The sequence below is a fragment of the Bos taurus genome, chromosome 28 (assembly GCF_002263795.3).
Source record: "Bos taurus isolate L1 Dominette 01449 registration number 42190680 breed Hereford chromosome 28, ARS-UCD2.0, whole genome shotgun sequence".
NCBI lineage: Eukaryota > Metazoa > Chordata > Mammalia > Artiodactyla > Bovidae > Bos > Bos taurus.
Genome location: NC_037355.1, coordinates 8,186,913 through 8,214,724, shown reverse-complemented (window position 1 = coordinate 8,214,724; position 27,812 = coordinate 8,186,913). Strand labels below are relative to the sequence as shown.

The following is a 27,812-nucleotide window of genomic DNA, read 5'->3' as shown; positions in this document are numbered from 1 at the left end:
AGAAAAAAGCGCTAGTGATGAATGGGTTTGCCTACATATCATCAGCAGAGAATAACCAAAGAAAAACAGATCGTTGATCCCACTTGCAAGGGAGAAGTAGATAATTTGTTCATCATCATATTCTCTCTAAACTTCACAGTCTGCTGGAGTAACATGTCAGCAGTGTGGCTTGTCAGCTAATAAGCAGGGTTCTTGCAGTGTTTTCGTTGTGTGTCTCACTAAAGCAGAAATCTCAGTGTGGGGGGCGGCGTCGCACATTTAAATAGAAGACTGCTGTGTGTTTCTCTTAAAATATTTCTCTAATTTCGTATTTCTTTTAGGAGTGCACCTGAACCGGAAACTAATTTCAATAAAAAGCCTGTTCATTAGACCAAGTCACTAGAGACAGTCCTGTCAGTATCGTGGGGACTTACATACTTATTTTTTATGGAAGTTAAAATTCTTCAGCAGTAGTCATCTCTGCAGGCCGTAAGAAATTGTTAATGGTTACAGGCGCAAAAATACTGTGTATGTTTAAGCTGCTCTTTTGGTTTGCATGATGAGTTAGAAATAGGACACAGAAGGACCACATGGGTTGCAGATAGCTCACTTACGTTACAGGTGAGAGGACTTGTGAGAGCTCTTTTTTCCAGCCTGCACTGTGCTGTTCTTTCCTACCTTTTACTTTTGTAATTATGTTTTAATTTTCAGAAGCAATTACATATTTTATGTCTGCTTTCAAGGGATACTTGTTTTGGGTCATGCTGTGCAGCATGTGGGATCTTAGTTTCCTGACCAAGGGTTGAACCCAGGCCCCCTGTATTGGGAGCACAGATTCTTAACCACTGAACCACAAGTCCAGAAGTCTCCCTCCCTTTTACTTTAATTTCTTGATCTTAGCAGGGAACTGTCATAAACAAGGTGTTAGGCATCTGCAGAGATTCCTAGCTTAGTGATTGCTTTGTGTCAGAGAGTAGGAAGAAGGCATTTGAGAGAAGTGGGGAACAGAAATGTTAACAGTGACATGGAGCAGGTGCAGGAGAGGTGGGGAAGGGAGAGCGCTTCCCCTCCCTCACAACAAAACAACTGGCAGCTTCTGTAAGTTGAGTGAATGAACCAGGATCACTTTTGAGCCAATGAGTGTTTATGATAACTACTCAATTTAGTTAACATTATTATTTTTTTCTAATATTTATTCATTTGGCCGCCCCAGGTCTTAGCTGCAGCATCAGGATCTTTCATTGTGGCATGCAAACTCTTAGTTTGGGCCTGTGGGATCTAGTTCTCTGAGCAAGGGTTTACCCTGGGCCCCCCTGCATTGGGAACACTGAGGCATAGCCACTGGACCACCAGGGAAGTCCCTGCTCAATATTATGGATCTTATACTGGGACCCAGTCAAGGAAGATGGAGTTGGTGCCGGGCAGGAGAAATAGCAGTCAGGTGCCAAGTGTCAGTTGAATGGAGTGGACAAGAGAATTACTTGCTTTGTCGTATTTGCCAGATTTCTGTTTTCAAGGTGAAGCTTTTTTGGGTTACCATAGCTTTTTACTTTGATATGGTTCATTTGGAACTACAATCACAAAGATTCCTGGTGACCTAACTGCTACCTCTAGGGGACACTTTGAGTCGTTACCTGAGTTGACTGCAGCTTTCTCTAGCTTATGTTGCTGCTGCTAAGTCACTTCAGTCGTGTCCGACTCTGTGTGACCCCATAGATGGCAGCCCACCAGGCTCCCCCGTCCCTGGGATTCTCCAGGCAAAAACACTGGAGTGGGTTGCCATTTCCTTCTCCAGTGCATGAAAGTGAAAAGTGAAAGGGAAGTCGCTCAGTCGTGTCCAACTCTTCGCGACCCCCTGGACTGCAGCCCACCAGGCTCCTCCGTCCATGGGATTTTCCAGGCAAGAGTACTGGAGTGGGGTGCCATCGTCTTCTCCGTAGCTTATGTTGGGTTGGGCCAAAAAGTTTGTTGGGTTTTTCCGTAACATCTTTTGGGAAAACCAGAATGAACATATTGGCCAACTCAATATGATATACATCCTTCTGGTTCTGCTTAATCTGACGCAGTCCTTCTTCCCTATTCCTCTTTTGTTTTCCTCTTAAACTTTAATCATTAAGAGCTGATACCCAGCCTTCTGTTTATTTTATTCATTCTTCTAGGCAGTTTCATCTATTACCACCTGTTTGTTACTGGCTGTTCAGTCTGTCTGCAGCCCACATTTCTTACGAACTCTGTATGCACTTCAGCTGAACGCCTCCACTTGGAAGGTCCCCTGGGTGTTCTAGTGGTGATAGCATCTCCATCCACCCATTCTCACCTCCTGTATTTTCAGTCCTGGGTCATAGTGTCTCCTTTTTTTTCAGGTCTCCAAACCAGAATCGTGGAATTTATCCTCAGCTCTCATATCCAAGCATTCACTAAGCCCTGTCAATTCTTTCTCCTAAACATATTTGGTTTCCCCCACTTTCTTCAATTTCAGTCTGAATTTGGCAATCAGGAGTTCATGATCTGAGCCACAGTCGGCTCCCGGTCTTGGTTTTGCTGACTGTATAGAGCTTCTCCATCTTTGGCTGCAAAGAATATAATCAATCTGATTTCAGTGTTGGCCATCTGGTGATGTCCATGTGTAGAGTCTTCTCTTGTGTTGTTGGAAGAGGGTGTTTGCTATGACAAGTGTGTTCTATTGGCAAAACTCTGTTAGCTTTTACCCTGCTTCATTCTGTACTCCAAGGCCAAATTTGCCTGACTCCAGTTGTTTCTTGACTTCCTACTTTCGCATTCCAGTCCCCTATAATGAAAAGGACATCATTTTGGGGGTGTTAGTTCTAAAAGGTCTTATAGGTCTTCATAGAAACATTCTATAAAGAAAGCTGAGCATAGAAGAATTGATGCTCTTGAACTGTGGTGTTGGACAAGACTTGAGAGTCCCTTGGACCACAAGGAGATCCAACCAGTCCATCCTAAAGGAGATCAGCCCTGGGTGTTCATTGGAAGGACTGATGTTGAAGCTGAAACTCCAATACTTTGGCCACTTGATGCAGAAAGCTGACTCACTGGAAAAGCTCCTGATGCTGGGAAAGATTGAAGGCAGGAGGAGAAGGGGTCGACAGAGGATAAGGTGGTTGGATGGCATCACCAACTCAATGGACATGAGTTTGGGTAAACTCTGGGAGTTGGTGATGGACAGGGAGGCCTGGCGTGCTGTGGTTCATGGGGTCACAGAGTCAGACACAACTGAGCGACTGAACTGAACTGAAACATATTTGGTATTAGTCCTTCCAAATTTTATCAGTGTTAAAGTTTTAGAAGATCGTGATATATTCCAAGGGGAAGACGTGGTTGTTTCCAGGAGAAAGACTTATGATTAACCAAAAGCAGCCTCATATAGTCAAAGAGTTTAGGACTTAGCTTTCAAGTCCTGTCGTTGACCTTGTAGAATATATAAACCAGAGTGTCTGTTGATTCATCTTTAATGGGTGTTAGCACATTAAAGTGGAGAAGGCGATGGCACCCTACTCCAGTACTCTTGCCTGAAAAAATCCCATGGACAGAGGACCTGCAGTTCATGGGGTCACTAAGAGTCGGACACGACTGAGTGACTTCTCTTTGACTTTTCACTTTCACGCATTGGAGAAGGAAAGGGCAACCCACTCCAGTGTTCTTGCCTGGAGAATCCCAGGGACGGGGGAGCCTGGTGGGCTGCCATCTGTGGGGTCACACACAGTCGAACACGACTGAAGCGACTTAGCAGCAGCAGCAGCACATTAAGGTGGTTTGAATGCTTAAGGCCACTAACTGGTAACTTCCTCCTGGTATGTCAAGGCACCTAAAAGACAATCTGAACCATTAGTTTGGGAGTTGAATTTGGTTACAGCAGTGGGAGGTGAGTGTTTTTGATAACTTTCTCATTCAGGTGGGATGTGACCAGAAGACTTCATACCTTCCGGTTATTGTATCTTTCTCTCCTTAGACATTGCTGCAGTGCCAGAATTCTCTCTGAAACCAGCTTTCCTTTAGTGTTATAAGGTATTGATTTTACTAATTAAGCTTCAACCTTAGAGCTCTTCCCAGTTACTAGGAACATTTTTTTCTTTACTATAAGGATTTAATTAGTTCAACTCAGAGGGCAGTCTCTTTAAATTTATTTTTTAATCGAAATATAACTGACTTTCATTTTATTAAAGTATATAGTATAATGATTCAATATTTATATATGTTACAAAATGATCAATGCAAGTCTAGTTAATATCCATCACCAGACAGAGTTATAAACATTTCTTGTGATGAGAATTTTTAAGATCTGCCTTGGTGTTTAGTAAGTCATGTCCAACTCTGTGACCCCATGGACTGTAGCCCCTCAGGCTTCCCTGTCCATGGGATTTCAAGGGCAAGAATCTGTCTTAGCAACTTTTAAATATGCAACACAGTATTATTAACTGTAGTCACTGTGCTGTTCATTACATCCTGAGACTTCTTTTTTTGTAACTGGAAGTTTGCACCTTTTGATCACCTTCACCTGTTTTAGCTACCTCCCACCCCCCACCTCTAGCAGCCACCCATATATTCTCTGTATTTATGAGTTCCGGTTGTTTTTGTTTGTTTAAGATAAATGAGATGAAATCACTTAGCATAATGCCCTCGGGATTTATTCCTGTTGTTGCAAATGACAAGACTTATTCTTTTTTTATGGCTGAATGATATTCCATTGTATACAAATACCTTATCTTCTTTATCCGTTCATCCCTTGATGGACACTTAGGTTGCCTACATGTCTTAGCTGTTATAAATAAAGCTGCAGTGAACATGAGGGCACATGCATCTTTTTGAGTTAGTATTTTCATTTCTTTTGAATAGATACCCAGAAGTGGAATTGTTGGATTATATAATAGTTCAAACCTTTTTTCACAATGGTTGCACCAATTTACATTCCCACCTACAGTACCCAAGGGTTCCCTTTTCTACACATTAGCAACATTTGTTATATTTTGTCTTTTTGATACTAGCCATTCTAACATGTATGAGGTTATATTTTACTGTGATTCTGATTTGCATTTCCCTTATGATTGGGTAATGTTGAGCACCTTTTCATGTACCTGTTGGCCATTTGAATGTCTTCTTTGGAAAAATGTCAGATACTCTGCCCTTTCTTTAATTTGGATTCTTTGGGTTTTTGTGTGTGGGTGCTTATATATTTTATGATTTGTCAGTACTTTCTCTCATTTGGTAGGTTGTCTTTTCATTTTGTTGATAGTTTCCTTTGCTGTCTAGAGCTATTTAGTTGGATGTAGTCCTGCCTGTTTATTTTTGCCTTTGCTTTCGTGTCAAATTCAAAAACTCATACCTAAGGCCGATGGCAAGTATCTCACTGCCTGTTTTCTTATAGGAGTTTCATGGGTTCAGGTCTCAGGTTCAAGTTCTTAATCTTTTTGAGTTGATTTTTGTGTGCAGCGTAAGTTAGTACAATGATATTCCTTTTGGCACTTGCCGAGTTCAGAGTGGTTAAGACTCCACACTCCCAGTGCAGGGAGCTCCGGTTCAGTCCCTGGTCAGGAAACAAAGAACATGCATGCCGCATGGCACGACCTAAACATTTTTTTTAAAGAAAGACTGTCCTAGCTACCTTGGAATCAGGAAGCTGGCTCTTATCAGACACCTTAATGTGCTGGTGACTTTATTTTGGACTTTGCAGCCTCCAGAATTATGAGAAATAAATGTTTGTTCAGTTCAGTCGCTCAGTTGTGTTTGACTCTTTGCGACCCATTGGACTGTAGCACGCCAGGCCTCCCTGTCCATCACCAACTCCCAGAGTTTACTCAAACTCATGTCCATTGAGTCAGTGATGGCATCCAACCATCTCATCCTCTGTCATCACCTTCTCCTCCCACCTTCAATCTTTCCCCAACATCAGGGTCTTTTCAAATGAGTCAGTTCCTCACATCAGGTGACCCAAAGTATTGGAGTTTCAGTTTCAACATCAGTCCTTCCAATGAACACCCAGGACTGATGTCCTTTAGGATGGACTGGTTGGATCTGCTTGCAATCCAAGGGACTCTCAAGAGTCTTCTCCAACACCACAGTTCAAAAGCATCAATTCTTTGGCGCTCAGCTTTCTTTCTAGTCCAATTCTCATATCCATACATGACCACTGGAAAGACCACAGCCTTGACTAGACAGACATTTGTTGACAAAGTAATGTCTCTGCTTTTTAATATGCTTAGGTTGGTCATAACTTTCCTTCTAAGTAGTAAGCGTCTTTTAGTTTCATGGCTGCAGTCACCATCTGCAGTGATTCTGGAGCCCAAAAAAATTAAAGTCTCTCACTGTTTCCATTGTTTCCCCATCTATTTGCCATGAAGTGATGGGACCGGATGCCATGATCTTAGTTTTCTGAATGTTGAGCTTTAAGCCAACTTTTCCATTCTCCTCTTTCACTTTCATCAAGAGTCTTTAGTTCTTCTTCACTTTCTGCCATAAGGGTGGTGTCATCTGCATATCTGAGGTTACTGATATTTCTCCTGGCAATCTTGATTCCAGCTTGTGCTTCATCCAGTCCAGTGTTTATTATTTAACCAAATAAAAAAAGAAAAGACCGTCCTTTTCCCATTGTATATTCTTCGTCCCTTCGTTGTGAATTAAGTGACTGTGTATGTGCAGGTTTAGTTCTGAGCTCTGTTCTGCTCCGTTGAGCTATGTGTCTGTTTTTAATGTCAGTGCTACCCTGTTTTGATTACTATAGCTTTGTCATATAGTTTGAAATCAGGAAGCGTGATGCCTCCAATTTTGTTCTTCTTTCTCTAGATTGCTTTGGCTATTCAAGATCTTTCCTGAGTCCTTACAAACTTTAGGATTGTTTGTTCTATTTCTGTGAGAAATGCTGTTGGGATTTTGATAGGGATTGCACTGACGACTGAAGCGACTTGGCGGCAGCAGCAGCACTGAACGGTATCGACATTTTAACATTTTTAATTCTTCCAATCAATGATCATGGAATATCTTCACATTTATTTGTGAGTTCATCAGTTTCTCAGCAGTCTTAATTCCTAAGATAGGTGTTTGCTTATTCTCACCTGGATTTTTGAAATAACTCAGTTACCACTCTCCCTACCAACCTCTACTCTGTTGCCTCTCTGAGACTGGAGTGACCTTTCTAAAACTGCAAATATGATTGTGTGACTCTTGTACTTGTAACCTTCTGTGCTTCCCACTGCCTTTGGTAAAGAACAGACTCTGCTAGAGCAGACAGAGCAGGCCTCAGCCTATCTTTTGCTCTCTTTCCTCAGCCTTGTGCTTTACCAGTAGTGCACTCACTACTTAACATTTTTCTGAATATTTAGTGCTGTTTCAAGTCTCCCCTTTCATTTGTTATTTTATCTGCCTCCTCCCTATTTTTCTGGTCTCAAACTCCTTTAAGCTCAGCTCTCCTAGTCGTTGAAGTTCTGACTGACGTCACCAGTGACTTTCCTTTGTCACTGAGCATGTTATGACATACTATGCTTACTTAAAGATGTGGCTATTTTTTTTTTTTCTTTTAATCTTCAAATACATAGCCCACAGCCTGGTACATAGTAGACATTCAAAAGTTTAAATAATGGCTCATGTCTGGAATAAGATTGACCCCAAATTTAGTTTTATATACATGTTTAGTTACCAGAAAAATTTTCCTGATTATAAAAATATGAAAATGTTTGAAAGTAATACTTGTTCACTGTTGAAAACTTGACAAAAATACGGAAAAGTTAAAAGAATATGATGCCACCCATCTGTTGTACAGCATGGTTGGTGTATTTCTTCACAGTCTTTTTGTTTAACTGCACAGGGTCTTAGTTGTGGCACACGGGCCCTAGAGCATGCGGGCTTCCACAGCTGCAGAGTGTGCAGGCTTCGTTGCTCCGTGGCACGTGGGATCTTAGTTCCCCAAGCAGAGATCAAACCCGCGTCCCCTGCTTTGGAAGGCAGATTCTCAACCAGTGGGCCACCAGGGAAGTCCTCTTCCTAGTCTTTAAAAAATTTCTGCTTCTGTGTACATTATCTATGTGTGAGAACATTTTCTTGTTTTTACAGAAAGGATCGAGGTTAATGAACATCAAGTTTAATAAAGAGCTGAGGTCTCCCAGGGGAAATGTAGAAGTGAGCAGGAGCTATTTGTAAGATGAGGAAATGGAATCCTTTAAAAAGGCAATGCATTGTGCAGTATATGCTTTATCACTGATCTTCAAACAGCCCTTTTACATAGGCCTCATCTTCTCCGCTGTAAAGGCTGGGAAATGATGACACAGGTTATGTCTGCAGAGTCTGCTCTGAGGAGCCCTAGGGCTCTGCAACGCACACCAGGAGTTTCACAGATAATGAAATTTAAGGATACATTTGCAAAATATAAAATGACACACTGCCCAAGGAATCCAGATTCTTTCAATGTTCTTACCTTTCGTGGTAGAGAAGTTTTATGGTCTTTTTTTTTTAAAAAAAAAGCTTGTAAATCGTTGCCCTAGCTTATGGGACAAGTTCAGTTCTGTCTACTTCCCTTATAATGCTGGTTGAATGAAACATTACTATAAAGTACTTTATCTTTTAATTTTAATACATAAAATATTTTTAGGATGCTAAACCTGTATCTTTTATGTCCTGTTGTATACCAGAATTCTACTTGCTTTTGAGTTCAGTGTCATTGAGCTCCTTATTTGAGTAAGGCCTGGTATCAGGCATTCTAATGCTGGCTGATAAGACAGACAAGATCACTGCTGTTCTGCTTGCAGTCCAGTGGGAGGAGCAGTTAGATGGGCAATAGAAAAATAAATGTCAAGAGTGGTAAGTGGTTTAAGAAAATAAGACAGGCTGGGGACTTCCCTGACGGTCCAATAGCTAAGACCGGACCACAGTTGTGATGCAGGGGCCTGGGTTCATCCCTGGTCAGGGAACTGGATCCCACAGGCTGCAGCTAAGAGTTCACGTGCCACAACTAGGACCCGGTGCAGCCAAATAAATAAATATTAAGAAAAGAAGACGGGCTGACGTGATAGAAGTTGGGAGTTGGCTGCCTTCTGTCCAGTCTCTAGAGAAAGCCTTCCTGAGACTACCGTGGAGCTGAGACCTGGGCAGTACTGAGGAGCCAGCCATGCACAGATACTAAAAACAGGAACTGTAGAGAGATTAGACGATACTAGAATTCAAAAGAGGGACGGGAGCGTAACTTCTAAGTTCCAATTTTATTACTAATAATTACTAAGGAAAAGTTTGTCTGATTTGACAAGATAAAAGTTATGGATTAAAAAAAAAACAAAAACCCGGAATCCCCTGGCAGTCCAGTGGTGAGGACTCGGCGTTTTCACTGTGGTGGCCCAGGTTCAACCCCTGGTTGGGGAACTGAGATCCCACAGGCCTTGTGGCATGGCCAAAGAAAGAAAAAACAAAGAAACCTGTAATATGAAGCGGCAAACAATTCTGGAAAAATAGTATATAAAATATTACAGGATTAAGGTAATTTATTACAAGCTCATACAGAGTAATAAGAAATATATAAAACTCAGTGGTTAAATGGTAAAGAAGCATGACAAGGCACTTCCCAGAAGAGATGGTATAATTGATACACATCATTAAAAATCAGAAGGAACAGGGATTTCCCTGGCGGTCCAGTGGTTAAAACTCCGTGCTTCCATTGCAGAGGGTGCAGGTTCAATCCGTGGTCAGGGAACTAGATCCCACATGCCACGTGGCACCCCTCCCAAAAATCAAAAGAAACGCCAATTAAAAAATCATTTCTTTAAATCTACTAAATTAGCTCAAACTTCTCTTCTTTTACTAATATCCCATACTGGGAAAAGGAGAGTGAAACCAGGCATTCTTATAAATTGCTAATGACAGGCAATTTGGCAGTGTGTGCCGAAATGCATATAAAATATCTCTGTTACTGTCCTCGTAATTTCATCTCTTTAGTTGGAGAATAATTACTTTACAGTATTGTGATTGTTTCTGTCTTTCATCAACATGAATCAGCCATAGGTACACACATCTCCTCCCTCTTAAAACCTTAAAACCCATCCCACCCCTCTCGTTGTCACAGGGCACCAGCTTTGGGTTCCCTGTGTCATACAGAAAATTGGGATTTATTTTAAAAAACAAAAGAAAACAGATTTATTGGGGAAAATAAACATTTACACTAGAACACGCCTCACATTGCTTTAGTAGGTATTTGAAGTGAAGTGAAGTCGCTCAGTCATGTCCGACTCTTTGCGACCCCATGGACTGTAGCCTACCAGGCTCCTCGGTCCCTGGGATTCTCCAGGCAGGAATACTGGAGTAGGTTGCCATTTCCTTCTCCAGGAGATCTTCCCACCCCAGGGATCGAACCTGGGTCTCCCATATTGCAGGCAGACACTTTACCATCTGAGCCACCAGGGAAGTCGGGTCTAAATGTATGCCTTGGTATCTCTAATTTTCTTGAAGAGATCTCTAGTCTTTCCCATTCTGTTGTTTTTCTCTATTTCTTTGCATTGATCTCTGAGGAAGGCTTTCTTATCTCTTCTTGCTATTCTTTGGAACTCTGCATTCAGATGCTAATATCTTTCCTTTTCTCCTTTGCTTTTCGCTTCTCTTTTTTTCACAGCTATTTGTAAGGCCTCCCCAGACAGCCATTTTGCTTTTTTGCATTTCTTTTCCATGGGGATGGTCTTGATCCCCGTCTCCTATACAATGTCACGAACCTCCAACCATAGTTAATCAGGCAGTCTATCAGATCTAGTCTCTTAAATCTATTTCTCACTTCCACTGTATAATCATAAGGGATTTGATTTAGGTCATATCTGAATGGTCTAGTGGTTTTCCCTACTTTCTTCAATTTAAGTCTGAATTTGGCAATAAGGAGTTCATGATCTGAGTCACAGTCAGCTCCCAGTCTTATTTTTGGTGACTGTATAGAGCTTCTCCATCTTTGGTTGCAAAGAATAAAATCAGTCTGATTTTGGTGTTGACCATCTGGTGATGTCCATGTGTAGAGTCTTCTCTTGTGTTGTTGGAAGGGGGTGTTTGTTATGACCAGTGCATTTTCTTGGCAAAACTCTGTTAGTCTTTGCCCTGCTTCATTCCATATTCCAAGGCCAAATTTGCCTGTTACTCCAGGTGTTTCTTGACTTCCTACTTTCGCATTCCAGTCCCCTATAATGAAAAGGACATTTTTTTGGGGTGTTAATTCTAAAAGATCCTGTAGGTCTTCATAGAACCGTTCAGCTTCTTCAGCATTACTGGTTGGGGCATAGACTTGGATTACTGTGATATTGAATGGTTTGCCTTGGAAACGAACAGAGATCATTCTGTCGTTTTTGAGATTGCATCCAAGTACTGCATTTTGGACTCCTTTGTTGACCATGATGGCTACTCCATTTCTTCTAAGGGATTCCTGCCCACAGTAGTAGATATAATGGTCATCTGAGTTAAATTCACCCATTCCAGTCCATTTTAGTTCGCTGATTCCTAGCATGTTGACGTTCACTCTTGCCATCTCCTGTAGAGCTCTCTTCAAGAAAATTAGAGATACCAAGGGAACATTTCATGCAAAGATGGGCTCGATAAGGACAGAAATGGTATGGACCTAACAGAAGCAGAAGATACTAAGAAGAAGTGGCAAGAATACACAGAAGAACTGTACAAAAAAGATCGACCAAGATAATCACGATGGTGTGATTACTCACCTAGAGCCAGACATCCTGGAATGTGAAGTCAAGTGGGCCTTAGAAAGCATCACTACGAACAAAGCTAGTGGAGGTGATGGAATTCCAGTTGAGCTCTTTCAAATCCTGAAAGATGATGCTGGGAAAGTGCTGCACTCAATATGCCAGCACATTTGGAAAACTCAGCAGTGGCCACAGGACTGGAAAAGGTCAGTTTTCATTCCAGTCCCAAAGAAAGGCAATGCCAAAGAATGCTGAAACTACCGCACAATTGCACTCATCTCACACGCTAGTAAAGTAATGCTCAAAATTCTCCAAGCCAGGCTTCAGCAGTACATGAACCTTGAACTTCCAGATGTTCAAGCTGGTTTTAGAAAAGGCAGAGGAACCAGAGATCAAATTGCCAACATCCGCTGGATCATGGAAAAAGCAAGAGAGTTCCAGAAAAACATCTACTTCTGCTTTATTGACTATGCCAAAGCCTTTGACTGTGTGGATCACAATAAACTGTGGAAAATTCTGAAAGAGATGGGAATACCAGACCACCTGACCTGCCTCTTGAGAAACCTGTATGCAGGTCAGGAAGCAACACTTAGAACTAGACATGGAACAACAGACTAGTTCCAAATAGGAAAAGGAGTACGTCAAGGCTGTATATTGTCACCCTACTTATTTAACTTATATGCAGAGTACATCATGAGAAACACTGGGCCGGAAGAAGCACAAGCTGGAATCAAGATTGCCGGGAGAAATAACAATAACCTCAGATATGCAGATGACACCACCCTTACGGCAGAAAGTGAAGAGGAACTAAAAAGCCTCTTGATGAAAGTGAAAGAGGAGAGTGAAAAAGTTGGCTTAAAGCTCAGCATTCAGAAAACGAAGATCATGGCATCTGGTCCCATCACTTCATGGCAAATAGATGGGGAAACAGTGGAAACAGTGTCAGACTTTAATTTGGGGGGCTCCAAAATCACTGCAGATGGTGACTGCAGCCATGAAATTAAAAGACGCTTACTCCTGGGAAGGAAAGTTATGACCAACCTAGATAGCATATTCAAAAGCAGAGACATTACTTTGCCAACAAAGGTCCATCTAGTCAAGGCTGTAGATTTTCCAGTGGTCATGTATGGATGTGAGAGTTGGACTGTGAAGAAAGCTGAGCGCTGAAGAATTGATGCTTTTGAACTGTGGTGTTGGAGAAGACTCTTGAGAGTCCCTTGGACTGCAAGGAGATCCAACCAGTCCATCCTAAAAGAGATCAGCCCTGGGATTTCTTTGGAAGGAATGATGCTAAAGCTGAAACTCCAGTACTTTGGCCACCTCATACAAAGATTTGACTCATTGGAAAAGCCTCTGATGCTGGGAGGGATTGGGGTCAGGAGGAGAAGGGGATGACAGAGGATGAGATGGCTGGATGGCATCACCAACTCGATGGATGTGAGCTTGAGTGAACTCCGGGAGTTGGTGATGGACAGGGGAGGCCTGGTGTGCTGCAGTGCATGGGGTCGCAAAGAGTCGGACACGACTTGAGCGACTGAACTGAACTGAACTGAAATGTGTGCCAGTAGGGAGATGTTGGAGTGACTCAGGATGCATTCACTCCGTGGCATTGGTACAAGCCCTTGAAAAAGAGCAGTCGTAACAGCTGAAGTCACAGAAGGAAATGCCTTTGATGCAGTGGGAAATGACAGAACAGCAGCATGTAAAACTGTCAGAAATAGGTCTTTGAAAATGTTGATTTAGATGTGTGTAAAAAGACTCCAAGATATATACTAAAATGTTACTATTGGTGTGTTGGAGTGCACAATAGAAGTTTTAACTGATGTGTCTTAGAAAAATAAACCTTTCCCTGGAAACTTACTGAAGACCTAAATGACAGCAATAAAGAAACTGACTCTGTGTTCATCTTTCTACAAAAGAGCTTTGAAGGTACAATCGTGTGGGAGAGCCAAGACCTCCAAGGCCTCGTGTCAAGGAATCTCCACAAAGTGACCGTTAACGATGGAGGAGGAGTTCTCAGAGTCGTTACAGTAAGTCCTTCCTTTTTATTTAAGGTTGTTTCGCATACCTTAGCATTTTTTAAAATCTTAAAATGTTTTTAAGTTTACTTTTACACCAACTCATATGGAACAATGAATCTTATGTTTTAGAACATATGTAATAGAAAGTGTTGTTGAGTCACGATAATAAAAGTCGAAAAACTCAAATGTTCTGTGATTTTATAGCTTCAACCTTCATAGACAGTTTGCCTTAAGATTAGTGCAATTTTAGGAAGTATGATGTTTTATTTCTTGTTAGTTTTTAGGTGAACATCTTTTTAAGTTCACTTACTCAGTAGTAGAGTATTCAGTCTCACCTAACTGTATGATGTCAGTTACAATACTGTAGACAAAAGTATTAGAAAGTAAGATTGACTGTTCACTGTCATTTATATTGCTGGGCTTTGTGGTTTTTATTTTTCATTTGCCAAATTTTCTTAAAATTTAAAACAGGTAGATTTCTCAAAGTGTAGGATGATAAAAAAAAAGGTGTGAGCAGACTTAAAACGATGAACTTTAAATAAATAAATGACGGTGTGGTGTGGTCATAGAATTGTTCTCCTTGAATTCTGGCCTAATGATTAGGAAAGCACTTGGCATTTAAATTCACAGGGTTAGTACATTTCATTAATTAACCTTATTCACATAAATTAATCCTTGAATTTGAAATGAAAATCGTGAGGTTTGTTGTACATTCAGAAAGCATTTTTGCATACTCATTGTGAGGCAAGCACAATCTTGGGAGACCTGTAACTGTCCCACAGGGGGATTTACAGTCCAGTGAGGAAGACAGACATTAAACAGACAGACCCACGCATTCAGGTGTAATTACAGCCTTAGCCTTGGAGGCCATGTTTAGGATTTCATCCTTGATTATGAAAAGTCCTTCATTTAATATACAGTGTTTTATGGATTTGTAGGGTTTTTTCCTTATTTTCAAAGCAAGTACCTTGAATTTCTTGTCTCCTTCTCTGTGTGTGAAACTTAAATATGCAAAACATGACAGAATTCTATACTATTCAGTTGATTGCATAAAAGGAAATCAGTTTACTTCTGAGTTTTGGGCTAGATTTAAGGTAAAGATTCACATGATCTGCTTTGGGAATGAATATGGTTGTGGAGGGCTGTGAAAGCTCAGTCATGTGATCCCATGGACTATATCCCACCAGGCTTCTCTATCTGTGGAATTCTCCAGGCAAGAATACTGGAGTGGGTACCCATTCCCTTCTCCAGGGGATCTTCTCGACACAGGATTGAACCTGGGTCGCCTGCATTGCAGGCAGGTTCTTTACCATCTGAGCCACCAGGAAGCCTTGTGGAGGGTTAACAGGAGCTTAAATACTCAGCTAACTGGAAAAAAACAAAACAAAACTGATTGCTTAGGAGCCTGTTCTAAGGAACCCATGTGCAAATAAAGGTTTTCATCATAAATGCACAGAGCTGGAAGTTTTCCTAAGCCTTTCTCCCTTGCCAGCAAGTAATAACCTCAGAAAATTTTCAAAAGCAAAATAAAAGCCAAGATGTGACATTTTAGATAGAAGTTAATAAAGTGCTGTCAAGTTCTAAACAAGCCCAAACTGTATAGTGTGTAGTTTTTAAAAAGAAGAAAAAACCAACTCTTCCCCCACCTCCAAAAAAAAGTGTGCAGTCTTTTGTGGAGCTACAAAGTTGGAATCTGTAGCATTCACCTCTAGAGATTTTCTCCACATTCAGCTACAAATTATATTCTGAATTAAATGGTGATTTACCTCAGTCACCCCAGAACACTTGTGTGTCCACTGGCCTTAAAACATTACTTTGTACAGTAGAGCTCTGCTAGAAGGATCTGTTCAAAAAAGGACTAGGCAGGCAGTAAGGCCCCTTGATTGGGTGAGTATGTAGAAAAAATGTAGTCAAGGTGCTGAGGCTTGACTGACGGTCTGATCCAGCCTGCAGCAGCTGGGAGACGAGTTAAGTTGGGGTGTAATACCCAAAGGTGAAGCCCCTCACTTCAAGGAAGGGCCTTGGGTAACCTGTGAGGTGGAAAGAGGCATGTCTCTAAAAACAGCAGCTCCTCCAAAGCTGAGAGGTAGACAGGACTGTTGTCGGCTCTTGGCACAATCATCTCTGGGCACCTTCAACGTCATTAGTCATCAGGGCTCCTCTGGTTCAACCGTTGGCTTAGAGGGCTTTTCACTGTATGGTAGCAGACACTGTAAAATGCGCCTGGTGTATTTGAACTCACGGGCATTCTCCAAGTACGTGATCGTGATTTTATTTTTAAGTGTGGGTGTTTGAGGATGTACAATAAAGTTGGTTTTGGTAATAATGTTGGTAGCAAGTTCAAGAATATGTGATTCTGTGTAAGCTGGAATTCTGAACACCAGTCTGGAGATTATTGGGTATACCTATCTTGGACATTGTAATAATTAGACGACAACAGCAAAAATAGAATGCTGATATCCTGATAGCATCTTAGGTGGATTCATGTGCCATTATGAATTTTGCAAAATCAATTTTCAAGTGTAAGTAATGTATTTTTAGCCATGAAGCATCAAGCACTTCTGTTCTCGTTTCTTTCAGACTGGGGAGGGTGCCTTGCCTCATGAATTCATGGAAGGTGTGGAGGGAGTTGCAGGAGGTTTTATTTATACCATTCAGGGTAAGTCAGCTGGTTGGAAGTTGAAAAGCATACTGAATCTCACCTACTTCATCTTCATACTTTAGTCATGAAAGGTAATCTTTTTTTTTTTTTTAGTTATTAAAAAGTTTTTATTGACAAATAATTCATATACCATATAGCTTATCCTTTTCAAGTGTTTGATTCCATACTTTTTAGTATATCCTTCATTCTGCTATCATCTCCACTAATTCCAGACCGTTTCTATCACCCTCAAAAAGGAGTCGCCATGTCTTCAGTGATGCTTCTGGAAATACCATTTGTGAACTTCTGAGAATTCTGCATTAGTGACCCCTGAGAACAGCCATTGTAGATGCTGGTGGTGGTGGTCACTTGTCCTGAGCATCACTTAGAACAAAGGTGCCCAGTGGTGGTCCTGTCTGATTTCTCAGCTCTGTAGATCAGGGATTCCTATGAAAGAATTTGGACCCAGCTCCCCTGAAGTCACCCTGAGGTGAAGCAGAGTCCATATTCTGAGAGGCAGTTCCTCAGGGGGACTCCTTTAATGTGCAGGACTGAGGATGGGACAGAACCCTCTATTTGAGGCCACTGTATGTAGTTTGAAGATGGGAATGGCCGTGGCGCCTTTTTTTTTCCGGTAGCATCTTTATTTATACAGTGTTCCCGCACAGTATTTACACCACCCCTAAGGGAAAGTCAGAATAGGTACCTAGGTTTTGCCCACAAACTTGCCATTAAACATCGAGATGTAAAGTTTAGGGATCCTTAATTTTAGTCCAGAGATTGTTCATAAAACTATGAGAACACTCTGCCAGGGGTGGTATCAACTTAGCTCACCAGAGACTAGCTAATGGGTCCCCTGGGGAAAACTCAGGTCAGGAGGCCAGGTTCATAAAGCAGCTCACACTTGGGGGTGGCTACAGGTGTACACACCATCTGACTTAATGTCTCGCAGCTTGCTTTCTTGTGCCAGTTATGTCAACTCTGTACTGTCAGGGGACTTAAAAAACTTGAGGGGCCCTTTAGACTTCTGGCACTGAACTCTTCAACAGGGAGCAGCTACTGTGTCTTGAACAACTGTTTATCTTAAATTTTCTCTCTGAGGCCAAAGGATTAAGATTCGGGTGAGAAAAATGCCTTTCAGACAAGAGAGAACTATCTCAATTTTAGGGTAAAGGAATTAGAATGAATAGATTTTACTTCTCATGTTCTGGATATATCTGAAAAGCTGACTATGAATTTTTTTTTTAATTGAGAATTTTTGTGCTGTTTTCTTAAGAATCACGTGGTACACAAATTCTCAAATTTTGTTGGGCGTTAGCATCTCTGGCTGGGCCCTGCCTCAGGTTAGAAAGTTAAGAATCTTCAGGATTGGAGCTCAGATACCTGTATTTTAACAAGCTTGCTAGATGGATTTGATGCCTCTAACGTTTGAGAGGGTGTAAACTGTATGATTCTTGTAGATAGCACCTAGACAGATGGTCAGATTTAAAACAGATAGTATACTCAGTTTCCAGATATATGCAATATAAGCCAAAGTGTACAATCTGTTACTGAAAAAGCCTGTATTTAATTTCTGCTCTTGTTACCAAGCATTTTCCTATTGCCATAATTTTATACACTTGTACTTTCCTTCAAGTATTAAATTGTGTATATTTATCCTTACCTTTAAAGTGACAGGATGTTACAGTAAGAATTGAGAAGGGACCCAAGATCATTTAGGCCCGTGCTTCTCAAAGGGTCGTTACTGGTCCACCTACATCAAAGTTACAGGAAGTCACAGGTTAGAAATACAGATTCCTGGGCCCCGCTGGCTCTCTAGGCCTGGGGCTTAGAAATCTGTATTGCATAAGCATTCCTGAGAACCACAGACTTAGTCCAGCTCCCCCTTTTACAGATGAGAATGCTGAGGCCCAGAAATGTGCAGTGTGTCCAGTATCCCACAGACAGTGGCAGAGGCGGAAATCAGAACAGGTCTTCAGCCCGCACTGCAGTCTGTCTGCAGTTACAGAGCGGAGCACTAAGTTACTTCTCAGTTTCCTTCCCCCACCGCTCAGCCACCCATTTGTCGTTTTTCAGAGATTTTCTAAGTTGACAAAATCCTGTGCCAGTGAAAGAATTGCTGCCTTATTTGAGGACAGTCCATGCACAAATGTGACAAATGATTCATTAGCTTGTGAGATGGTAATTAAACTGTCTTTTAAGCACATCGGTAATCATTTTTATTATGGAATAGCACAGATAATCCAGAAACAGTGCTATAAGAAACACTCGTGTCCTTGTTGCTTAGAACTAATAAATGTTTACATTTTTTCATATTTGCTTTTTTTTTGGAGAAATGAAGCATTTCAGATACAGTAGAAGCCCCTCCCTCCTAGGACTTCCCACCCCTGCTCCTCCTGCTCCCCTCGGAGCGGACACCACTGTCCTAAAGCTCGCGTGCATCCTTCCCAGTCTTACTATCCTACTTTCTCCTATAACATACAGCTTTGATTAAAGTATCTCATAATTTATACCTGTAGTATATATAGCAATCAGCAAAATACGTTTTTTCACTCAGCATTATTTTTTAGTGCTGTTCCTATTAACATCCAAGATCAGGTTGATTTTTTAAAAATATATTTTATTGAAGTATAGTTGATTTATAATGTGTTAATTTCTGCTGTACAGAAAGTTTCAGTTAGATATATATGTGTGTGTGTGTGTATACATATGTGCTTCTTTTTCATATTCCCTTCCATTGTGGTTTATCGCAGGATACGGAATACAGTTCCTTGTGCTACCCAGTAGGACCTTGTTGTGTATCTATCCTATATATACATAGTTTGCATCTGCTAACCCCAAACTCCCGGTCTATCCCGCTCTCCTCCCTTTCCCTCTTGGCAACCACAGGTCTGTTTTCTGTGTCTGTGAATGTTTCTGTTTTGTAAATAATTTCATTTGTACTGTTTTTTAGAGCCTACATATAAGTGATACCGTGTGGAATCTGTCCCTTGCTTTCTTACCTCACTTAGAATGATAGGTCCATCCATGTGGCTGCAGATGGCTGTATCATTCTTTTCTGTGCTGAGCAGTGTTGCACTGTATGTATGTACCGTATCTTTACCCATTCATCTGTCAGTGGACATTAGGTTGTTCCCCTGTCTTGGCTGTTGTGAGCAGTGCTGCTCTGCAGGTTAATTTGTTTAACTGCTGTGTCCCATTATGTGAATATACCATGATTTAGCCATTCTTATTGGTAGGCATTTAGACTGGTTCCATTTATCACTGTCACAAACGTGCTGCCATAAATACCCTTGTGACCGTGTGAAATAACGTCTCTGGGAACGTACCTACAATTGGACTTAGTGAGGCACACAGTCGGACACCTTCAGCCTAACCAGGTGTTGCGGAATTGCTCCCCACAGTGAGCCCCTCAGTTTATCCTCCCACCAACAGTGTGTGGGAGTCCTGGTTTCCCTCCCTCAAAATCCCTAACAAATGTTTTCTGTTAGGTTGCCTTGGGAGGAGAATTAGTGTGATAATGTTACAAGTTCTAGGTCTTAAGCTTGCAGTAGCTCTTTTTTCCAACTCTTTTTATTTATTTTTATTTTCTATTATTTTTTTTTGACTTTATTTTTTTTTATTTTAATTGGAGGTTAATTACTTTACAATATTGTATTGGTTTTGCCATACATCAACATGAATCCGCCACGGGTGTACACATGCTCCCCATCCTGAAACCCCCTCTCTCCTTTTAGAAGGCGATGCTCTTTTAAAAACCCTTCATTCTCGCCCTCGAAGACTTCTCGATCATATACATAATCTCCACGAGGAGGATGCCTTACTAAAGGAAGAAAGCAGCCTCTATGACGACATTGTGTTTGTGGATGTTGTCGACACTTATCGAAATGTTCCTGCAAAATTACTGAACTTCTATAGATGGTATGTTATAAAAATGTTGGGTAGGTGTTGTTTTATTTTTCTTTTGATGTAGAAGCAGTTTATCAATAACATCAAACCACTGAGATTTTTTTAAACAACCTACCTAAGAGCCCTGAGTACCTGTGGTGTGATCAGTCATCCCCTAGTTCTTTGTGAGGACTAATCTTCTGAAATGGTGCCTTCTTTCTCCTAGCAGATCCATAATGTGAGTGCTATTAATCAAAAGCAAGGTAAAAGATGGCTCACTTTGAGTCATTCCTGCTTTTCCATAGTTGTCTGGAGCCAACATTAGGTGAAAATCAGTGAGTTTGAAAGTGGTTTTCATCCCCACCCACCTAATATCTCCCATTTACAGTCACTCACACCCAGGTTACTGATCTGAGTTCTGTTCAGTTGAACATCCACATTGTATTTCTGTTCTGTCCTCCACTCATTGAAAAACTACCTGCCCTGATTCCAAAACCTTTAGTAAGATGAAATTCAACAACCCTTAGAGTCTACCATATTGTTACTTCCCAGACCCTCCAGTATTTCTTGGGTCTTGGTTGTAATTCCTTTTAATACCAACAGTAAGTATATAGTAACTTATTAATTGAATACAAGTAGTTGTTAATATTACTAAGTTACTCTAGAGTCCCATAACTTTCTGTTGAGCCTGATACTGTACGCTGACTATAGATGTAAAACCTTCAAACTCTGTCTAGATCAAACACATTAAGTATACGTATATCTTTTGTCTTTTTTTAAAACTTTATCAGAGAGCTTGTTGCTTGATGAGCCCCAAAGGCTGTCCCTTCTGTTCTTCTCTGTTGCTCATGGGAAATTACCAACTTCTGGTCCTGAGGGGTAGACAGTTAAATTCATTTATGTAGTTTCATAGCTGGGGCTAGTCAGTATAATTTTGGAGTCCTCTTGTGGTTAGAGGGCAGATATAAAAAAGAGTTGGAGGTGTGGGTATGCCCAGAATACCAGGATTAAGTTTGACAGCTGTAGTGAGAAAAACCTTCTTTTAGCTCGAGGCCACTGATGGGCTTCTGCTGGTGGGGCCAAGGCAAGGACGTGAAGAGGTGAGGAGGGGTAGTGGAGGTCCAGGTGGTGGAGATCAGGACTGCGGAGTTCTAGGGCTTTCTATAGGGAGCTGATTCTCCACTGTGGAAGTTCAGGTTTTGTCTTTTCTGCTTGCATGTCTCTGTGATCTTAGTCTCTCTGCCGCTGTCTCTTCTGGGCCCTCATGTCTGCCAGGACACTGCAGCGATCTGTTAACAGGCTGCGTGTCCAGACCCGCTTCCCACTCGTCCCAGTCGACCCTCCACACTGTAAATGACATCTTTGTTATTCATTCATCTTTATCCAGGGGCTCCATCAGTGACCTCAGTGTCCCTTATCACGGAAGTTTATTTCTGATTAGCAAGTAAATAGTATGTATATCTTCTGCTGTTAACGGAAAATAAAACTTGAGAAACATAGGGTTATGCTTTCGGTTGTGGATCTGTTGTTAAAATTCACCATTTTGTGACCTAATGAAACCTTTTCTCCAGATTTCTTAGTTCAAATTTCTGTCATCTTACTGGTTCTTACTTACCAAGACTGGGTTTTTTAACAAAGAGGTGCAGGGGTTGGCAGTGTGAAACTGAAGAGTCAGTTTCGTCTGTAGTTGCCATTAGATACTTTTTAACGTCTAGATAAATGAAGTCACCCTTTTGTGCCTTCCAGAAGGTCGTTGGTGATGGCTGAACTACTGAAGATCGTTTCTAAGGGGAAATGTATTTCAGTGTTTTAACTCAGCTTTTTAAACACCATAAAACGCGAGTACAGTATAGACAGCAGCAAAGAACACATTCTTCCGTGCGCTGGTGTTCTGTGAAAGGACCTGTGTCCTCACCCTCGGCCTCTTGTTAGGAATGCAAGGGGCAAAGTTCTGCTGCTCGACAGACACGCTGGCCTGACCTGCACAAGGCCTAAGAAGCGTTTGACTGTATGTTCCATTTAAGCCAAATCTTTTTTTCCATCATGTTCTTGTCCTTAACACCTTTCAGATCGGCTCGGCCCCCGTCTGCTGGGCCACTCTGCTAACATCGAGTGAGGACTCGTTGGCAGCAGCCGTCTCCTCTTAGGGCAGGTGCTCTTGATACTGGAGGGGTGCCTTGACTCTGTATCCCTCTTTTCGCCAACAGGACTGTGGAAACAACCAGCTTTGATTTGTTGCTAAAGACAGATGACGACTGTTATATAGACTTGGAAGCTGTGTTTAATAGAATCGCCCTCAAGAATCTGGACGGGCCTAATTTTTGGTGGGGAAAGTAAGTTAAACATTGTTAGCCCATCGATGTTCATTTCATGTACTGAGCACATGTAGTTAAAAAAATATGGCTGAGATAGGAAATTTCCCCGTTAGGCTCCTGAGTTACTATGTTTTATTAATTTACAATTAAAGGGGAAAAAACTTTTAAATGGAAAATCTCAGGCTAATGTAATGAAGGGGGGAAATTAACGTGACTTTCATCACCGTGCCCTACAAGTACTACTGAAATTAGAAGCTGCTCTTCCTTAAATGTATGATACATTTCTGAAACCATTTGCTATGTCTCTAAATATGGAGTAGTGATTTATTTTTCATTTATTTTTTAAATATATCTATGCAAGATGATTCGGAAACTCCATGAGAGAATTTAACATACCAGTCTTTATATAAAAAACACCACTAGATACTTAATCCCTTAAGACTAAAAAAATAACCTCTTCTTTCCTTGCTTCTGTAATTTGTTCCTTTGTGGTGTCAGTTAAGGACTCAGGCTTAGCTAGTGGTAGGGAGGACCTGTGTCCAAACAACAGAAGCCGACTCACTTTCAATCTTAGTTTCAGACTGAACTGGGCAGTTGACCGAACTGGGAAGTGGCAGGAGCTGGAGTACCCCAGCCCTGCATACCCCGCTTTTGCGTGTGGGTCAGGGTATGTTATCTCCAGGGACATCGTCCACTGGCTTGCTGGCAACTCGGGGAGATTGAAGACCTACCAGGTAATTAAGGACTTCTGACCTAAAAGTCCACTCATCAAGCAGGTTTTTTTTTTTTTTTTTAACTCGACCTCGTATTTCAGCCCTAAAAGCAGAACAGCTTCCCTTGGGGAATGTATGGTATTCCTTCTATATAGGAATCAGCAGCCCTCAGAGGTTAGGGATACACTTCTATCCCTTAAACCTTGGCTGTAAATCTTATTCCTAAGTCGTCTTTGAACGTAACTTCTTACATTTTCAGCCTGTATTTAAAGGCATAGTCCCTGGAGGAGTGTAAAGGTTTAGTCTTCAGTGTGCTTAGTCTTCCTTCTTATGAATATAAGCTTTCTTTTTTTTTTTTTTTTTTGCTGCTTCTGGTGACAGTGTCAATAAAACAGCTCTGCCTGGGTCTCAGATCCACAGTATCTTTCATACTATTGGTGCTGCAAGTTTAAGGTCCATGCAGAGGGGCTGGCCGCCTGCTTAGTGTATAGTCTCACTTCATTGTGGCGTGTTTGCTTCATGTGAATGATGACCAGCAGCTTTTACTTTGTGTATCAGTGTTAAAACGTGCTCAGCATTTCATGCTAGAGTAATTAGAAAACAAGTGCAAAGAGTACATGTGGGAGTGGGTGTGACACTGTCTTAACCAATGAGGCAGCACTGAAATGTTTACTTTCTGAACCTTCTGGGGCATGTGTAGGGTGAAGATGTAAGCATGGGCATTTGGATGGCAGCCATAGGACCTAAAAGATACCAGGTGAGCAAGCCTGAGCAGGGCTGGCCGCAGGGCTCAGAAGAGGTAAGTGAGGTTTCTCTTATCCAGCCTTGGGCAGAAACTGTGAATGCAAAGTCTTGTAACAACTGTGCACTTGATTTAATTCACCATCATTGGCCAGGGTCTCATAAAGCAAAAAGGAAGTGTTTTAAATGGAAGTTGTCCTACCCACAATGAGTCAAGTGTTTATACGTTTTTATACATTTCATTCAATTCTTTGCAGCTTTAAAACTTACAGGAGTTGGCTGACTTCAGATCCTGGCCGTGAGACGGTTCCACAGAATGAGACTCCAGCAGTGTGCCCACCTAAGTGGGGGCTCAGGGGAGACCCTCCCCAACCCACCTAAGGTCAGGGCAGAGACAGAAAGCCTCCCATTTCCTTTAATACCCCTGGAGGTGCTCAGCCATCAGGGCCACAGCTGTCTGTGGGAAGGAGTCTGATTATTATGTCCTTCCTTTTTATGTTCTCAAATTGAATGGAATCTGTACTCTGATATTATTGGAAGAAGAAGCCAGTCCATGGAGCTGGGAAGTAGGCTGGTGGGTGAGAACCTGAACTCTGATAAGACTCCTTTTTACTCCTTTCCTACTCAGCCTGCCAGCATGAACTTCACTGTGACCTGGAGCAAGTTTCTTCACTGAGTTTCTCATTCATGACAAGGAAATAATTCCTAGCTCACAGGTTATTGTGAGAACTAAACTGGATAATACCTAGAAAGCCCTGGTTCTGTCCCCCCAACTACCGTAACCGGTTCTCCAGAACACTTGCTCTTGTTCACAGTGCTGTTGGGCCAGCTTTTCTCCAGTAGCAAAGATGAGACGCTGCATTTGTGGTTCCCACACTGTTTCTTTGTTCCAGGGTCTCAGGGTCACTGCCGTGCCCTCTCCCTGTGCCCCATAAGTTGAGTGCGTTCGCACACGCGCTCGTCTTTGAAATGACCACCACCTCAGCGGGCTCCGGAAGTGCCCCTGAACACCCGTTCTGTCTGCAGCAGGGGGTCAGCCTGCATTTTGTGTTCCAACAGGACAGCCTGTGGCTCTGTGAGAAGACTTGTGAACCAGGAATGCTGTCTTCCCCGCAGTACTCTCCTCAGGAGCTCGCGCAGCTGTGGAGACTAAAGGAGCTTTGCGGTGACCCTTGTCGGTGCGAAGGAAGAGGATGATGAGGTCAATCTGCTGTGTTAAAGGTCAAGGTGGGCGAATGACTGGCTGAGCAGAAGCCTGAGGTTTGGCCGCAGATTATACGGTCTTTCAGGATAATTCTCGGCTGGCACTTTCACTTCTCACCAATGTGATATTTCTTAACATTTGCACAAAATTTTCTTTTTAAAAAACAACCGATAACTGTAGTGCAAGGAAAACTTATATATTGGAAGCTCACTTGAAAAATACCAAATTGTTTGTAAAAACAATATTCCTGAGTCCTATTGCATCATTTCTAGTTAGTAATTCATTACCTATCATTTTGGTTAAAACTTGGCCTAGTTCAGAAATGTTGAGTATTCCAGTCTGAATTTCAGCCTGGAATGCAGACTAGCTCTGGACAGCTAAGTAGGATAATTACAGGCCAAAAAGAACTCATGCTGTGTGACCTGTGGTCACTTACACCAAAGTGGGGATTTCTGGAAATCAGGTCAGATTTTGTAAATCTCTGAATGAAGTGGGCAACCTGAAAAGGAACCACTGTATTTCTCACATCTGGACCTTGGTTTTAAATTCATTCAGTAGACTAAGTTCCAAGTATTCTTTTGCCATTTAACATAAATCCTGAAGATCACAGCTATATTAATACTCCTTTTTTTAATGCTAAAATTTTATCAATATAAGTAAAATCATACCTCTCAGGGTTTTAATACCATAGGAAAAGATATTTCTAAATAGATGAAACAATTAATTTTGCTTTCTTCCATTGTAAAATGTTTACCTAATATAAGTGATTTTCAATCAGAGCTGGTAATCTTCGTTAGAAAGAATGTATGCTCAGTTTAGGGTATAACTGTAGGGAAAAGCACATAATTTTTGTGAGCACTCTAAAAACAGTGCAACTAAGAAGAGAGATCATAGCATATATATTGCATAGAGGATATGCTTTCTTCAGTTTAAAGATTTTCCCAAATCAGCCAAATCATTTTAGTAGTCTTTTAAACCAATAGTATGAATTGAGCATTCCATTAATACTTATAAATACATCATTAACTTCAGATTTTTAGACTAGTGAGGTTCTATTTAGTACTTACATCTTCTCATAATGAAATACAGTCATGAACCATGAAATAAAATCTGAAAATCATTAGTAGGTGCAAAGCCTTTATTATTGCTGTTATATACATGCCTAGAAATGTTTTCTTCCCTATGAAAAAATACAGCTATTCTATACTTAGAGCAAGTTGTAAACCTCTTTTGTTTGGGAAAGAATTGTCCCAAGATGTCATTTATTTTCAGTGAAACCCAGTCATGCTACATTGTCAAACCTCTGAATTTTATTGGTTGCTGTTACCATCGCACTAAGAGACAGTCTCCATTTTCCACAGAGTAGAACCGTAATGGCTGTAGGTCATTTTCTAGTTCAACCTCTTTGCCCGGCATCTAAAATTAGAGCAGAGAGGTGGGGTGATTAAGACAGATGTGGCAAAACACATATACCCACACACACCCCAACAAAGATGTATGGTTTCTATTCAGAACCAAACCATGTTGCATGAAGACTTAGTTTAACAGTGAGTCATACTGTGGGAAACTCAGCTTGACTTTGCGTTTTTTTCTGGGCAACTTACTTTGGGACTCTCGTAGGACAGCAGAAGTTCTGACACGGGAACTTTGAGGAGACGTGACAGCAAGCCTTTCACCTTTTGGACTGTCATGGAGTCTGTCAAGGAAAAGAAAAACATCAGTTCTCGCAGGTGACAGCTACCTGTAAGTCGAGCTCACGCGCCAAGACCACACTGGTAACGAGAGCTGTCACTGTCCTTCCGTACTCCGTTTACCCAAGCAACGACCAGGGGACAGCTCACACCCAGCGTGGGCCACCAGACCAGGGTGTCACACCACTTAGGGGCTTGTTCGGGAGGCTGTGGGAAAACGGAGCTGATGTCAGACCTAAGTGCCCTTTGATGATGACTTTTCGTATCATGTCTGTGGTATTTAATATTTCCCCCTTATTCTGAATAAACCAGAAATCATTCTCAGCACAGAAGTAAATGTGAGTGAAATCATTAACTTTTTAAACCTGTGATTACTTACTTGAAGGATGCTGGCGTCAGGTTTGGGCTCGGTGAGGACTTGTATCAGTCTCTCTGGCCTTAGTTCCCTCCTCTGTAAAGTGAGGTGTGTAGACTACTGCCCCGCGTGCTCCCAGTCTAATCGCCGTGGTGTGTGTGTGTGCAGCACACCCACATGCTCCCAGTCTAATCGCCGTGGTGTGCAGCACACACATGCAGGGGACCACTGGGCCCAGGGGCGTAACCGAATGAGGACATGCTTTGGCTCGTTCAGAAAACACTATGAACTTCTTTCCAAAGATGGGCTGTGGTAAATATTGGAAATTCTGATTATGAGAAATAGTTTTTCTGAAGCTTTAGCTGGAAGTACAGCAATAGTGGGGTGTTCCTACAGATATCACATGTATTCAGAAAAATATTTTTCTATCAAACATTTTTGTAAAAGCTGTGTCTTTATGCAACTTGTGATAATAAATGTTATCTTTATTTTAGAATAAAAACTTGCCTTTTCTTGTTTATGTATTGAAAACAGACACTAAATGGACATTTATAATGTCGATCGACATAGTTTGCTCTTTTATTTGTGAATATGGATAATC

The 27,812-nt window shown here is 41.5% G+C and overlaps 2 protein-coding genes across 8 annotated transcripts in view; one reads left to right on the top strand and one right to left on the bottom strand.

Annotated features, from left to right (window-relative positions):
* The window catches only part of B3GALNT2 (beta-1,3-N-acetylgalactosaminyltransferase 2), a 66,044-nt gene extending 38,331 nt beyond the window's left edge, over positions 1-27,713 (top strand). The window contains exons 5-12 of one of the 4 annotated variants that reach the window (XM_010820410.3): positions 13,562-13,672; positions 16,244-16,322; positions 20,042-20,225; positions 22,400-22,525; positions 23,082-23,241; positions 23,921-23,977; positions 25,021-25,188; positions 26,786-27,713. In XM_010820410.3, the coding sequence (XP_010818712.1) occupies positions 13,562-13,672; positions 16,244-16,322; positions 20,042-20,225; positions 22,400-22,525; positions 23,082-23,241; positions 23,921-23,977; positions 25,021-25,158 (855 nt within the window). In that variant the 3' untranslated portion in view covers positions 25,159-25,188; positions 26,786-27,713. The remainder of the gene's footprint in view (positions 1-13,561; positions 13,673-16,243; positions 16,323-20,041; positions 20,226-22,399; positions 22,526-23,081; positions 23,242-23,920; positions 23,978-25,020; positions 25,189-26,785) is intronic. The other 3 variants (XM_015460919.3, NM_001103343.1, XM_024986498.2) reach the window with 3 other exon arrangements.
* The window catches only part of TBCE (tubulin folding cofactor E), an 88,993-nt gene continuing 87,466 nt past the window's right edge, over positions 26,286-27,812 (bottom strand). For 3 of the 4 annotated variants that reach the window (XM_005226206.5, XM_015460927.3, XM_010820420.3), the window contains 2 exons: positions 26,770-26,861; positions 26,286-26,581 (listed from right to left, as the gene is read on the bottom strand). In XM_005226206.5, coding sequence (XP_005226263.1) covers positions 26,489-26,581; positions 26,770-26,861 — 185 coding nt within the window. In that variant the 3' untranslated portion in view covers positions 26,286-26,488. 4 annotated transcript variants of the gene reach the window in all.